This window comes from Melospiza melodia, chromosome 1 (assembly GCF_035770615.1).
Source record: "Melospiza melodia melodia isolate bMelMel2 chromosome 1, bMelMel2.pri, whole genome shotgun sequence".
Classification (NCBI taxonomy): Eukaryota; Metazoa; Chordata; class Aves; order Passeriformes; family Passerellidae; genus Melospiza; species Melospiza melodia.
In genome coordinates, this window is record NC_086194.1 from 80,379,709 (window position 1) to 80,396,605 (window position 16,897).

Here is a 16,897-nt window from a genome sequence, read left to right on the forward strand (position 1 = left end):
CTCATGTTATTATCAAGAAATTGTTATTTACATAAACTTTTCCTGTTCCCTAGTCAGTCTTCTAATTCTCCTCAATTGTGCATAGCTACAGACCCCTGGAATTCTGCATTTGCTGTCCTTCCTTCTCCATGCATGCAATGGACCATGTAGTTCTATCATTAACTAAAATACTCCCACTTGCTTGTGAGTTATAAATAGAACAGGCACTTCCCAGTTATCTTCCTGGATCTGCATGCTGTGAAATACTTCATGTTAGCATTAGCTGCAATCCTTGCAAATACTGGACTAATTTCACTTTGCACACAAGATTAAAGTAAAAATTGTGTACCTTTACCGCTCCAAGAAAAACTCTCAAGGTTTGAAGAAAAAGCTCTTCTCATGCTTTAAATCACTATTATGTGTTGTTAAATGTTGTCTCATAAATCTGTAGTTATTATTATTAATTAAACATGTTGTTGAGTTTTATGGCCTCCTCCCATCTCCAAAATGTATTCCAAACAGTCAATAAGGTACAGTGTCTAAATAACAATATCTGAACTCAACAACTCATCCTTTCAATTGTCTTATTTAGGAACACTATGCACATCTCTGCTTCCACTGCAAACCAAAACATATATCTTAACACAAGCCAAGGAGAACATCCAGAAGTAGCATGACTGCTCAAGGCATTGTTCAGCTAACAGATATGAATGTCTTTGAGCTTTTAAAATTAGGCAATGTTTTCATCTGTTCAGGCTTCATCCTGCCTACTACTAGTGCAATATGAAATTTTCAATTGGAACAACAGATTTATTACTTTAAACTATATTAAGCATATTACAGTCACTTAAGAAATACTTTGAAATTAATTAGGACGATTAAAAAAAAAGACGATCACAGGATATTAAAAGTTTAAATCTAGAAGAGCCTTTCACCTAAGCTGTTAGTATTTGTGATGCAGTCACTAGTTAACATATGGATCTTCAGCTCAAGTGAGTCATTAATTTCACTGCAGATGCTGTTGATGCATCTACCAGTCAAATACAATGTTAACTTGTTTCTCTGCCATTAGAGTGAGCAATTGAACATTTCACTCCTGACTGGTTCTTTGGCTTAAGAGTCATACTCTGAAATTGAAAACTGCTTGCTCCAACAAAATACACTCCTCAACAGAACCAGAAAACATTTAATTTCATTAGCCTGAAAGCACCCCCAGCTAGGTCAAAAGGAAAAAAGACAGCTCTGCTGGGGCAGTAGGGAGCTTGAAGCTGAAATACTACATTCAAACCATTATGTGCATCTTACTGACAATACCTGACTCAAATCTTCATCAAAAAGCCCATTAATCATTATTTCTCTAAATCCTTAAACATTACTTTTTTCATTAGAAACTTCAGGTATTCACAACATATAAGATCTAAGCTACTGCAAATACTGCTAAAATAGCAACTTCATGCATGACAGAATGATCCCCAAAGTAACTCCAGTTTTCCAAATTCTACTATAATCCCACAGACAGATGGATCACAGTGAATTTCAGGAAAGGCAGATTATCTAAGTAGCCATCAGAGTCTTCCCTGCACTCTATAATAATTAATTCCAGGTTTAGGGTTCAAGAAGGGCCAAAAACTTTCCTAATAAAAATCAAAGCAAATATCTCAGTCTCCTAGAAGTTCTGGAATAGGCAGAAGCAAGCACGTGGAAGCCAATTCCACCTGCATTCTGAAGTAACAAGGTATAAAGCAAAACTGATGTACAGGCCAGACATACCAGTGCCTTTATTGTACAGCCCAGTACTTGCTGCTCAGAAGGGCCCAAAAAGATATAAGGTATACAGAGCAGAGAAAAAAATAACAGGAAAAAAAGCAAGAAATGGTGAAAACTACATGAAAATATATCTATTTTAAGGTGAGAGCAGCAAGCCAAATGAGATCTGGGTGTATTGTATTTTTCTTTGAACTATAAGAAATAGAAAGGAAGGAAACAGAAGTTTTCCAAAGGAAGCAGAAGTAGATACAAGCTTCAATTTGAGGTGCCTCCTTCCAGTATCTCAATGAATCAGCTCTCTGATGCAAAGTGTGATGGGAATTAGTTGCAGGCACCAGAAAGTGAGTCACTTTTCCAGAATAATTTTAAGCAAAAATAGTTACCTCTGAAAACAAATTTAAGCTGACTTCTAAGATCACAATAATTTCTTAGTAGCCCAGAAAGGCAACTGAAATAAGCAACAATCTTTATTATAACATTTATAATGTTGTAATTAGATGAAGGAAGAATTCACAGCTTTCACTCACCATCTGCAAACAAACTGGAAAGCTTTCTGTCCATTAAAAAACATATAAACTTTCTTATTATTTAATTATATATAGTTAGATACATATTATATTAAAATGACACAAATATATAAATATACACACACATGTATAAATAAAGATGATCCTTGAAAGTTTCAGACAGAGAAACACCGATTCAACATCAGAAGGAAGGTGTCAGTAAGGAGGCATCTTAAAACATTCAGCAGAGCACATTTCAGGGAATTTAATCTGGTAGTTGCATTCCCTCCACAAGACTGATTTAACCATGTAACTATTCATAAAATATAAATATATAAATTCAATTAAAATATAATTAATTCTATAATAGACTTCCTTGAAGATTCTAAAATAGGACTTGAACTAAAATACTAGCTAGTTAGGACTTCACAGATAAGTACCTTGATACACTTTTCTTCAGAAGATAATTAGCATGTTAATAATCTTTAGTCTCTAAAATATATTTTAAAAGTATCAACCTTTTCCACTATGATGAGGTCTCCAACTTGTATGTCTGAACTCTTAACTTGCACTTTACCTTAAAAAAAAAAAAAAAGAAGAAATGTAATCAACATTAATAAAGAATAACAAGAACATAAATTCCAGAATGCAAGTGTTATTTATAGATGCTACTAATTGATACAAAACAGATCTCTGCTGAATACATTGATAAATACATTTCATCTATTTGAATAAATAACCCAGTGGTTTAAAAAAATTCCACTTTTGTAACCAGTTAGCCACTGTAGAAGTATTAGAGGAAAAATACTTATAGCAGATACTCAAGTCTGATCTATAGTATCTGTAATAGAGTTGCAAAATTGGAAAAAAACGTTTTCACATCTACTAGGCAGCACTTCTGTGTCTGAGAAGAATTGTTAGGTTTATAGTCATGGAGCAGTCTTGCACATATGAGCTGTTATTCACAGCACAGTTACCAACAGGTATCTTTGCCTGACCACTGAAGTTCCTGATGTAATTGTCGGCAGTGTCTGATAATGTTGGCAATTATAGCAGAAAAGACTTAAAACTCTCTGAAGTCAAAGAAATGCATAAAGATTTAATTCTAGAAAAGTAAAATATCAAAAGTTGAAATAGAAGTTTTTCATTCTCTAAAGCTGCCCATTCAGTAACTGTTGTGAACAACCCACTCAAAAATATATACAATACATTTTCCTGTTTAATTTCCATACATTCTGTAGGGTATTATTATTTGTAAGACTCTTAAGTTTTAACATTCTTATTTGATGGACTGGAAAACTGAGACAGAGGTGTTAAGCTATTGCCCAAAATATGTTATTATTCATCTTGAATATTGAATATATATTGAATATTGATATTGAGTTATTAGAATTCAGGAGTTCTAGTCCCAGGTCTACAACTCCAAAATAAAGTGGCTTCCCTGAGTTAAAAACAAACGAAAACCCAAAATTCCCTGAGGATATAAACACACACACATATTTGAATAGCCTCCTGAGCCCCTGTAAGTATGATCTTCCCTCAACAGAAATACTACCACTATTCCAAGCAGCAGGTATAAGATGGAAATCATGTCAAAACATGGCAAGGTGTTAGAGTTCTAAATGACAAGTGGAATGAATCAGAACAGAAGACACACAAAAGCACAGAATGAGTAGCAAAAAGTTTGAAGTTCAGTCAAAAATACTATGAGTAGCAGATTTTCAATGCACAGTCACATCTCATTTATACTAAGTATAGCAAAGAAAACTAGGGTAGGATGCAAATCCACGAGACCCTTCTCATTACAACTCTCAGTAAAGAAAGACCATAATTCCTTATACTTATATTTGCATTTAGTAAAAGGCAGTAAGATTCACATTATGAGTAATTATTTTGAGTACTTGCTCTTTAAAATTTCATGCAAAAGCAGCAGCTGCTTTATGTCTAATTTAGTCAATAATAGATGTATTCCTGCAACATACAGCTAATATTTAATACATTTTCCATTAAAATAGCACTTCAAAAATGTGCAATGTCAGGAAAAATCACAATTTTTCTTTGGCCTGTCTGCAAAGTTACTTCTGAGAGCCAGACTTTGCTACTGATAGCGACCTTTTACACTAGTTCAATTTTTGACTTGCCATAAGCACTTTCTGTCCTCTGCTCTCAAATATAAGACAAATGCTATCTTCAATAAATAAAGTGGTGAGGTGAGAGGAAGTAAGAGAAGACTGCTGAAAGTATAAAAAGCTGTAACAAGAACATCAGCAATTCTCTACAAGAATTTCAAGATACCTATAGATATTAAATTAGTGTCAGTGCTTCAAAATCTTTTTTTTTTTTTTTAATTTAAAGTAACTAAAGCTCAACCACTAAAAGAACAGTCTGACATAAAATCAACATATTTCACCTGCTTACCTGCACAAGCCTGTGAATTCTCCTTAAAAATTTGGAAGTTTTGACCAGAAGTGAATAGAATATACCAGAGGAAACATTGTCGCGTTACTTTGCTTTCTAAATTTGCTGGTTTATCAAAAGAATAGCATTACCTATATTGTTTTCTATTCTTCTGCTAAGAATTCTCATCGATTTATCAGTCAATCACTTGATTATAGCAGCAACAGCCACAAAAATTCTAGTATGAGCTATGTCAAGTCACAGATCTACACTACCTATACAGTTATGTATGAGTAAAACTAGTTAGAGGTACTAACCAAATGTAACTACTGGCAATTTTATCAGCTTAAACAAAAAGATTTTCACAGTCAGGCCATAACTGCACCTACAGTAAAGACCAAAAGACACTAAGCCTTAAAGACCAAGAGAAGGTAGAATGTTCATGTGTAACATGATGTAGGGCAGATATAAAGCAAAGATTTTTGGTGCCAAGTACACCAAGAAGAACGCACACTGCACCTGTGTTTGTACTTCATCTAGCAACTCCAGGAATCTCTCTTAATGAATTGAAAAGCTTCCTCATCAGACTGTTTTCTAGGTGCTTAGTATAACAGAGAATGCTCTCTTCATTAGACACTAACATGTCTTGTTGGATCATCCCTTACATCCTCGCACATAAGGAAAAGGCCTTTCATACATACAGGACAATTCTACAATAAATTTGAATGGCAGAATATATTACATTAAATATTAAATTACAAAATGCTGCAGTAATTAAAAAAGTAACTTAAAATTCTGGAAAGTCAACATAAAGCTTTCTTTCATGCTAGCAAAAATGAGACTCATTAGATATCATTTCAGAGAACATTAAAATAATGCAGTACTACATCTTAGTGAAGATGCATTTAGGAAAAAAAAGACACAATGTTATTCACTGCATAAATTATTTTTGCAAACTATTTTTTCTCTAAAAACATCTCCATAGCAAAACACACTTCACCATCTGTGTAATTACCAATAAAAAGTCCAAAGCTGTCAGAAGTGGCTGCGCATCCAGACTTTATAGTCCACCAAGGCGCAAGGCTTTCGCCTAAAGCAATGTATAAAATTATGCAGAACAGGAACACTGAAATGTGTCTGTAGTAAGTCATTTTACTCCCAAGATAAAGCCAGTTTAAATGAACTGCAATGATTTGAAAAACTAATAAATATCTCGTATGTGCTAACAAGTACTTCACGCAAAAAAATAGGAAATGAAGTAAACAAAATGTGGGTATAAACTATGCTTCATTTTATTAAAAAGTGTCTCCATCACCTGACTGCCACTCTTGAAAGAACAGACACTTCTGAAAACAGCATTTTCAAATTCTTTTAAAGTTGCTATTGCACCTTACCCGTGGTACCTTTAATACTGTCTGAAGTACTGTTTGTGGAGTTAGTAATGGCGCCTGTCTCTAACCCATATATACAAAACTCTTTTGACTGATGGCAGTGTAGACCTTTGAAAGCTCTTCCTGATATCTATTAGCCTGGACTGTCAGCATAATTAGAGTACACATAACATAACAGGAAGCTGGAGGACAACACAGCAGGCAGGCAGCAGAGGAAAAATACCATTGAGTCCAAGATGAGGATGCTGATCTTTCAGAGCAAGCTTCCTAGCTTCTCACCCATGTGTCCTGTCTACTCTTGGGTAAAATTCTTCCTTATCCAACCTCCTCAATGCTGCAAAAAAGTGGAATAACAGTCCCCTTGATTTTTCCTCTCTTCTGGCTCTATTTAAAATTCTTTCTTACATTAAAATTTCAAATTCTGTTTCTGTTGACAGCACTGATTCCCTAATCAGACAAAATTTATGTAATTTTTTAAAAACTTGTCTGTTGCAAATGATCTGAATATCAGGAATAAAATCATCAGTAGGTCTGAAATGTTACAAGCAATAACGACCTAAAATGTTGTACCTCTAGATTCAGATATAGTGTAGTTTCTTAATGAACTGGCTTTTCAAAGCAGAGGGACAACCTGTTCTTGAAGAGCTGAAATCACTTTGGGTCTCCAAAAGAAACATACTAGCTTTCATACTTTTTCCTCTTGTATAATAATTAGTGGTTATTGATATTTTCCTAATTTCACACAATTTTGAATGTATGTTTTCAACACGATTACATTCCTTAATAGCTTTTAAGGATACAGCCAAGACCTAAGCTTTCACACCTGAATCCTGTATGGAATTATTTCATTGAACTTTTTTCTCCTGACATTCAATTTTTCTTTTGTTTTTCAGGTTGCAAAGTGAGAGTTCTGCAACAAGTTAAACATCATGAGATAAAGTGACAGATGCAGGCCTCTTCTGCTACTAGTAATTGTGACTACAATAGTAAGTTATTTTCTTCTTGATCTTTTTTTTAATTGGAAACTTCAGTAACACTGCACAGACAAACCTCACTAGGAAAGGTTCAGAACTGCCAACTTCAAGAATGGAAAGGGAGAAAAGAAAAGTTAAAATTTCTTTACAATTTTATTATCCAATTGGCTTTTAACAGGCTAATGAAATAGATAATAGCCTGTTTATAAACTTGAGGTGATTCTGCTTCAGAATAGCAGTCTTTTATAGGCACTTAACTGGGCATACCTAAGTGCACAAGAGAATAAAGTAGTGTACAGTAGTGTATAGGTAAAGCCTATACACTACTGTAGACTGTATATAAGCCTGTATCAAAAGTATAATTGTCCTTCAGGTAAGAAAAACAGAAGACCTCCCAAACCTGCATGCCTAGGTTTAAATTTTTTCCCACTGCAGTTTTCTACTCTAGAAAAGGATATGCAGCTGAACTGCTCTGAAACAGAAATTCCTCTTTCCAACTTAAAATTGAATGCTGACTGAAAACTGTCTATTAAGGATCTGCAGACTTTCATATGCAGCAAAGCAGATTTTGCAGCAAACATCTTGATAAGATTAGGACAGCAGAATTGCTCATACACTGAACAATGTAATATGTTCAATACAATAATCAAGCATCAAGTAAACAAAGGAAAAGAATCACATGACAGACATGAGACAGGTACACTTAATTGACGTGCTCACTTAAATCTTCAATGCATTTACTGATTTGCATGTTTCATCACTTGCCATGAAGGGTTCAAAAAACAGAAACAATTCAAACTTCATGGTTAGCAGGTTCACCAGCTCACAAAGTGCAAAGTTACACACTGCAAATTCAACAAGGGGTGACCATGCAACATAGGGAGCTTTTCCATGTTACATGTCAAATAGGGAACTGCATATTACTGGGTATCATGAATCAGAATTAGCCTATGGATGTTAACCTGTCCAACTACAAATAAGTAACACTTAAAGGAGATGCCCCATTCCCCCTTGATTTCCTGCTCTGAACAGCTCATAATTATTTAAAAAAGCTGATTACAATAAATACATCTTCAAGATTTTGAATTAGTAGAAAGAAATTCTAAGTCTTCAACAGTTACTAGTATGAATACTCTTAACCTCAAAAGTTGGTAGTTGTTACACTAGCAACATGCAAGTCATAAGACAGCATTCACATGTTTTACATGTTTAGTATTCCCCAAGACTAAGAAAGACTCCAATGGAAAGTTAAGCCTAATAGATAGTCACAGACTCTCCAATTTTAATTTTCTGCAGCACTGTATAAAAAAAAAATTGTTTATACAAATCAGCCAACCCACAATATTTTTATGGAAGTAATTAATCACAACTTAGATCCCAATAACTTCTATTGCAACAAATATGTCTATTTTCCTTTAGTAAACACATAATTTGGAAAACAACTAACTAGACATTATTTTCATTAAATTTTCATTTTTATCAACCAAAACTGAACACTGAGCCTTGTTAATTTTAACTTTTTCTACTGTCTAGTTTGAGCAGGGGAAACCTGCTTAACATCTCTATGTCAGTTTCTCTCACTTTAAGATGGAAAAAAATAAATATTTCAAATAGAAGTCTGTAAAACTAGCACAAGTCATAAAATCATTAGGAAAAAAAAATGCTAGAGCAGTATAAAGTGCAGTTCCACTCTGAAAAGTGACTCTTAAGAGTGGCATCGGTTTTCAGTCTTTTAATTAAATCAGTATCAAGTTTGTTCATTCACAAGAAACAAAGCCTTCTTTCTCCAAACCATTAGCCTGTACTTTAGTATAGCAGGCCTAACTGAATTTTTCCACTTGAAGAATACTGTCAATATGAAAAAATTATGTAATTATATTGAAAGTTACTTTTAAAAATAGTCTATGGAAGCACAGTACTTGATTTTATTAATTTACACAGATAAATAAGATAAACCTACATCTTTTTTAAACATGTAAAGAATTTTGGTCCAATATTATGATGGGATGAAATCCCATTTTTTTGTATCAAAATTACATCTCTCCTTTTTAGAATACTTCATTATGAAAGAACCCTATATTAGGAAAAAAGTGACATTTATCACTACTTATGATTTTATATATAGGTTTGTAGCAACATGTAGTACAATTTTGAGTGGTAACTTCAGTAATGTTTTCACTCTTAAAATTAGTTATTACTCAAAAGACTGTTAATTCAATGATCACACATAATTGTCAACATAGGATTCAGAGTTCATTCTAAGCAGAGTTTTTGAATCTTTACTTCTGTAGAAGACCAGTCTTCAAAAAACACACAAAATAGAACAACATTCAAGTATGAATTCATGATGGCATTGACACCAAAGTCTGAAAGTCAAAATGACAAACACTCTTGTAGGTTAAAAGCTGATATCCTTTTTTTTTTTTTTAAAGGGGCACTTTTAAAGCCTCTTTTTAATAAGTCTCTTCTCTCTATGTGTCAGTTCCTGATATAACTGCTGGACTATACCTATACACTACTGTATACTACTTCTAAATCTTTAAGGTGACCAAACCCAATTTTCACTGACAACTTCCTTATTTCTAGAAGAAGCCACAAAATTAAGGGTTTTTCAAATACATATACCCTCACAAAATATTTTATGAGTAGGGAAAGAGGAAATTGCAATTCCAAAACTTCTACTTAAATGCTGCTTAAATGTCTAACTTATGTTTAAAAAAGAGAAGGACAAAAGGTACCAAAATTTGCTCTTAAAAGAGAAAATGTCAGTCTTAACATGTAAATCACAAAGGTAACTATAAAATGTACATATGTTTCCTGAATTAAGAATTTCAGATTGCTAACACTGATGCTGAATAGGACAGGAATGTACTATCTGTTTCAAGGTGAGTGTTCAGTGGCCTACCATAATAGATCTAAAAAATGAATCGGCCAACTAGCAGTTTAAATTAAAACTTTGAAACAAAAGCCATTAAGAGTTTACTTCCTAGCAGACTGTATTAATGACTGTAAAAAAGATCTGTATGCCAGCAGTGAAGCCCTTGTGTTAAACAAATTATAGCTATGCCAATCATCCCATATGCCAAATTTGAACAGCTGTACCTCTAAATGTTGTTAACACTATCTCAGACTGACAAGGAAAGAAAAGAACATGAGGCTATTCCCTACAATTGTTCCCTTCAGGGTGGAAACTCCAGAAAACAATGCAAGAAATACACATGGCAAGGGAGCAGCATGAATGCCTCTCAGCTGCTAGGTTATGCCATCACTAACGAGACTGTTGACTGTTTGTTTACCTTCCAATTACTCAAAAAACGGGAACATACAGAACATACTTGTGTTACATTACAAGCTTTTCATCCATTTATTTTCAGGAGAGAATATTATCCAGAGCTACTCCAAGAGTTTAGTTCCTAATCAAGATTCCAAGACCTGGTGATGTTACTCTTCGCACTGACTTTCAGAAAATATTCACCAAGATATACTGAAGAGTGCACTGAAATGTGTGTTAGGAAGAAGTAAAGAGTTTCCATTTGGCACAATGTCCGCCAAATACTCTAACTGCTTGAGGTGCAACCTCAAATTCCCTTAACTTCCCCCTTTTAGAATTTTTATGCCAAGGAAAATCATTAACAAAGAAAAAAGACCTTTTGATAGTAATAGCAAGGTCATAATGTAAAGTTATTATTTGGATTTGATAATATTTTTTGGCACCTTTCTATGTGGCACTCTGTTCTGAATCTACCAGTAAGAAGTGCTAAGCACATAAAAGTGAAGAGCAACGCACAATTCTCTCTTCTGCTCATGTCTAAAATTTACAATATCCTACAAAATGTAATTGTCATTTCACATCTGAAATGCTTGACTTCCTTAAAAGTCTTCATGAAAACCTACTAAAGGTGTTGATTCCAAAAGAAGTCATAACTGATTTCTCCTTTCATTAAAGAAAACTGACTGCTCCACATTGCATAATCAAACATTTAAAATTACATGCAAAAATTCAAATTAATATTTTTAATATCAAAGCTGACTCTCAATACGCCTTCCTTTTCTTAGGCACAAATATATCCACCAAATTTGAAAACCTCCAGGGTATTTTAATTAGTTTCATTATTTACTACTTCCTTTTTTCCTATATGTGCTTGATACATAGTTGACAATGTTGTTGAGTTACTGTTCAGCATCAATTTCAGAGGTAAACTGCACTTTGAAGTCAGGGTACTAAACAGAAGAATTTTTAAAAAATATATACACTTATATATATACACCTTTCTTTGACAAACAACCAAATATTTATTAAAATTCCTAAACAGACCAAATTTAACAATCATATTTGTCTAAGGAAAATCACTTACTTTATTTAGTTGAATATAAGTTTCATACTGAGCTTTACAGCTTGAAATAATCAGTTATTTCTTTGAACTGAAAACCTGCAAATGTATATTTAAGAAAAAGATGAAATATTTTAAGGATTTATAAAATGGTGTTGCTAACCTCGTACTGTCAGCTTGCTGTACAACTGTGAGTTCATTTCTTTGTCTCTCTTGTAACGTCGAAATTCATCAACAGCTTCCCGTACCACTGTGACCGTCAAAACAAATCCCTGTTAAAGATACAATTATGCAGCTCAGAATTCTCAGTGCAAGAATGGAAATAGACATGCAGCAACACTAAACAGAGTAAGAACATGTGTTTAGAACATTTACTTTTTTTTTTTTTAATTTGGATTTGAGTCTTTTATTCAATAAGTTAAAATAGTATCTTGGTTTAGTCCAGGAAAAACAAAATCATACTTGCACATTGTACAAATATAATTAGAGTAACTATCTGTCCAAATACACACAATTTAGACAGCATTTTGAAATACAAAAAAAAGAAGATGCTTTGGATTACTTAAAGATAGCCTTTATAGTTTCAATAAGTTTATTTCCTTATCATCCACAAACTTTGAGGCTTTACCAAAAACATTTAAAAAGCCTCCAATTCTAATGCTGAAAAATTGCCTTTTTCCTAATACATAGAAAAAGATAAATGGATAGCTAGTTCTATAATTTTACATTTAAATGTAGCTATTTAGCGACACATCACAAATATGGACAAAGGAAAAGGGGATTTGTTCCGAAAAACTAAGTGTCTAAATGCTTTGGCTGCTCCTTTCACAGACAATGCTGCTCCAGCTTCTACTGGAGTGCACAGAGGTGCTTCACTCAACTGTGATAATCTCTGGCTAGAAAGGGTGGTAAGCTAAAAAACACAACAATTCAGGGATAAGCACAAACATTTTCTCTCTACCTCTCTAAACCTCCTCATATATCAGATCTTCTGGCTTAGACCCAGCACTTGAGTTTTTCACCATCAATGAAAGAGAAAGAAAATTTTTACCAGTAAAAGGACCTTTCATTAGTATGAATAAGGTGGACACAAAATTCAAATCCAGCAACAAATAAGATTCTACATTATCTATCTAGCTTCAGACAGCCACCACTACTTTATAGAAGAAAATTTATGCCATTAGACTTCTCTTGCAGAAACTTTGTTTGCCAAACTTCCCCTAATGTCCCAGAAACATGAAAGGAGTGAAGGTGTAGAGTTTTCCTAAAAGTGTTGATTAAAAAAGGGTTGACTACAGATTTTATTAATGTTTTGCTATTCCAAACCAAAGTGCCAAGACCTATCCAGCTGTGACCTTATAGTTAAGCACTACTTATTTGTTCAAGTTTACATTGGCTACAATTATAGTGGAACTACATAGAACAAAAAATGGCCCATGCAAAAAGCATCCTCTTTTTACTCCCCAGGGCATAATAAATGAAAAAAAAATCAGATTTTCTCCTTTTCTGACAGCAGTATTTTCATATACTTTGGCAATATAGATATTTCAGCTGCATAAAAAGGGCACTCCTGAAGCACTTTAAAACATATTTTTCATTTGCACAGACATTGCTACTAGACAGTAATCAAGACACAGAATGCAAGGTGCTACTTGCAAGAATTTCTTTTAGCAGCCTCTTGCTCAGCAGCTGAGTACAGCCGACTATGTCTATGAGGAACAATTTAAGAAAGACACTTGTCTTTCTACTCATTTGCTCAAAGGGAGCCAATATTCCTTCAAAGGAGAGCTGAAATTGTGAAGCCAGTTTAACAAGGGAACCTGTCATCTTTCTTTAACTGTAAGCAGGTAAGTATCTTTCATGTACTGCCTACAATCAAACCTGTATGCTTTAAAACCTTTTGTATGCTGGAGTGGAAATGAGAAGTCCATTCCCTAAAGCAGTTGAAAACAAATTACCAAAATAGTCTTGTTTTAAGAACTTTGGGGCTTGATATAACTGTATCTGTGTTGTAAAAATCTGTTGAAGTAAACCAAAGGCAAAAAAAATCCTAAACAAAACAACCCACAAAATCCACATACACCATCAAAAACCCCCAAAACAGTTCTAGAATAGTCAGCTTCTAGTCATTTGGATTTATGTATCAGGGCAAACAATTTCCTTTAAAATTTTAAGAGAAAATACAAGTCATAGCTATTTCTGTGATAATTACTGAAGATTTATCAGTAGTTACCCGCCCTTCAAAAAAACCTAAACTTATCTGTTAAGCAGCAAAAGCAGACCAGTGGATCAGAATTAAATGTTTTCTATTTTCCTCATAGATGCTTAGCTTTGTTCAACATTCAATTGTTGCCTTTTACCTGGAGGTTGATTATTAGCAGAAAAGTTATTAAAGTAGAAACAAGTGAGTTTAGCAAAAAAACCCATACTAGGTACTAGTATTTTTAAGCTATATGTGAAAACTGGGATGCATAATTCAAAATACCTCTGAATAAGACAAACATTTATACAGAACAGGTCACTGGTCTTCACAAAATACAGTATTTTCTCCTTTCTTTGAGCAGGATAGAAATGAGCTGAGATGCCAAGGGTTTACGGGGTTTTTTTCCTTACTATCCCACTAATGTATAGTGCTGCAGACAGCACAGCATGGTGAACAGAGCAAATTCCAGACAAGGCTGACTTCTGTCTTTTCTTACTGTGTCAGTGACAAAGACTTGTAAATATCCATTTAAAATCCCACTTTTGAACAAGCTTTCTGTCTTAAAAGTGTTTTTTTGTTGCAGAAGAAGCAAAATTCTGGGAAGAGAGGTGGGAAGAGCATCCAGGATGGTCTCTCCATTTATCCATAGTTAGAAGGACACATGTTACAACAATTAAAACAATGAAATCAATCCAGAATATTTACTCTATTGACTCGTTAAGAACAACCTTTACTCAAGCAGTCAACATGTCACAGTTCCTCTTGAATACTACTGAGAATAAATGCTACTAAAAAATACCAATTTAAAAAAAAAAGTTTAAAACATTAGGCATTAGCACTTCCTGCCTTTAAATCTAGTGTGAAGGGACTGGGAAGAAGATGAAAGAAAAGGTAATGATCTGATTACAAATAAGAAAATAATCCCAAATCATGGCAATACAACTGGCAGACTACCAAAAGGGCCTCCTCTGAAGAGAATTCAGTTTGCAAACCATAGGAAATCTGAGTCAGAAGCAAGTGGTTTGAAAAGTTTCCCAAGAAAATACTGCAGAGACCTCAATAATAAAAGATATATCAAAAGAAAGCCAGTGCAACTGGCAGGATGATCAATTAGGAGAAGTATGTTTAATTAATAACTTATTTTCAAGGCACAATTTCCTCCTGATTTATCCACGGCTTAAAATATTTGATCTCAATTTTTGTGAGAAAAGGTTGTGATCAAAACTGATACAGAAGGAATGCAAAAAAATTATGCTAACAATTCTGACCTTGTCTGAAAACACAGAATAGTCACCAAATTACAATCAATGGAAAGATATTTAACACACAAATTACCTATGTTACCCTGTAAGTTTCTTTAGTAGCTGGAGATTTTTTTGCTGGCTGGTTTTGTTAAACTCTCAAGTCAGCAGGCAGAATGGAGCATTACACACTGACACTAGCTGGTTAACAAAATGACCTCGCCTGTGGGGGAGAGGCATAGCAGGCAAATGGAAGGGAAGGCTGTCAAACAACAGCTTTCAAATAAGCATTTTACTTCTGTTATGTTCTTTGACCACTGTAGTTTACCAGCTGCAGGTTTATGCAATGTACATAGACATGAACCTTTCATTGACATTAAAACCCCCAAATTTCTAGTTAATAATATTTTTCTGTTTACCAGAGGAGCCCAGTACGTGTACAGGTAGCCTATTTTCAGTGCTGGTACAAATTGTGAGCAGGACACGATGAGAAAATAGAGATTCAAGAAAAACTTGAACTGTTCATATAAAACCTAAAATGAAAAAGAAAGTAGATAAATGTCTTAAAATTTCCATTCATAATATACATAAAGTATACTTTTTCATTATAGGGGATATAAAAGCATTAAATGTCATACTGTTATAGACGGCATTATTACCATACTTATATAGCACAATATATTATATATCATCACACACTACTACATTAATTTAATATTACACTGCTATTTTTATACTACTATTTTTGTTGAGAAAAATCCATTGATAGTATTGCCTCTTCACTCTAAAAAAGCAATTTACTAAATTTGGCGTATTTTGAAAACCAGACTATGTATCAAGATCACTGTGGAAAGATTTAAATATAGGTATTAAGATATACTTACTACTAAATCAAAGATTTGGTTTAAACTCAGAGCTAATTATCCAACTTTTAAGTGAAGCCACAGTAGACTTATCACAGAATACATTGTTCTCATACTCCAAAGCAATGTCAGATGCAGAGATTCCTTTGGTAATTAAAAGCACCACTTCAGCAAGCACACATTCTCAAGACTGCTTTGGTTGTAATTACAATGCTAAGAACATTATTCATTTTATAGAATTTTGAACCTTCAAAGTCTTCACATATTTCCTCAGTAAGCCAGGGCAATATGGCGCCTCCAGCAGCATTAAGAGAAGTGGCTACTGAGCTTGGAACACTTAAGAAAACAAACAACCAATTATCTAAAAGACAGAACTTTCAAAACAGATCAAAAAGCCACATTCAGAGATTGTGTCCATCTTCTAATCTTAAAATTCAGTTAATATTACAATGACTTTTCCATAAAAATTAAAGTTATTTGACTCATATTTATTCCTCTTACCAGTCCAACATTAGTACTTAATTATGTAAAAACCTAGACGCTAGGAAAAAATATTCAGGAAAGTTCAAAGTGTCATTCTGGCAGGGACAACGCAGTACTGGTACCTCAAAGCTGCCAGTTCAGCTAGAGACTACCTTAACAGCCTCCAAACATAAGAATTTTTTTCAGAGCACGGAATGCTATTTCATGACTTACCAATAAAACTGTAAAGATAAAAAATTGACATCAAAAGTTGTCAGAAAGGTCAGAGCCTTCTTCCAAAATGAAAGTACTTCAGGCTGAACCTGTGCCTTATATTGATCCTGATGAAGTTCATATACTCATTTCTACTAGTGTGTTTAACTATTTACAAAAACTTGATACACTCAAAGAAAAGTCCTGACAGTACTTCAGGAGGCGCAGATCTTGTAGGAGAAGGTGGAAGTTAAAAAACACCTTCCTACAAATCTTTTGAATCCTGGCAGACCACTGACAGTTCATTCAATACAAAGCTAAGCACTTCAGTCCAGTTAAGCAAATTGAAAAGTCTCCAACTACATAGAACTAATGAAACTAATGCCTTGAAGTTCAGGAGAGGTATCTTCAAAACCCACCCATCACAGAAGATATGTTTTATGGAAACACATGCAAAATTCCTAAGCAGCTGTATCACGATGTATATGAAACTGTAAACAGAAATTGAACAGACTGGTATAAAGGGAGAAGAAGCAAGTATTTTATGTAATGTTCAGAAATCAGGTGATA

At 33.9% G+C, this 16,897-nt stretch overlaps 1 protein-coding gene across 3 annotated transcripts in view; it reads right to left on the reverse strand.

The window, feature by feature from the left end:
• ATP9B (ATPase phospholipid transporting 9B (putative)) overlaps positions 1-16,897 on the reverse strand; it is a 155,398-nt gene that overhangs the window by 110,923 nt on the left and 27,578 nt on the right. For all 3 annotated transcript variants that reach the window (XM_063159571.1, XM_063159562.1, XM_063159581.1), the window contains exons 4-6: positions 15,209-15,322; positions 11,509-11,617; positions 2,771-2,829 (exon numbers count right to left, since the gene is read on the reverse strand). In XM_063159571.1, the coding sequence (XP_063015641.1) occupies positions 2,771-2,829; positions 11,509-11,617; positions 15,209-15,322 (282 nt within the window). The remainder of the gene's footprint in view (positions 1-2,770; positions 2,830-11,508; positions 11,618-15,208; positions 15,323-16,897) is intronic.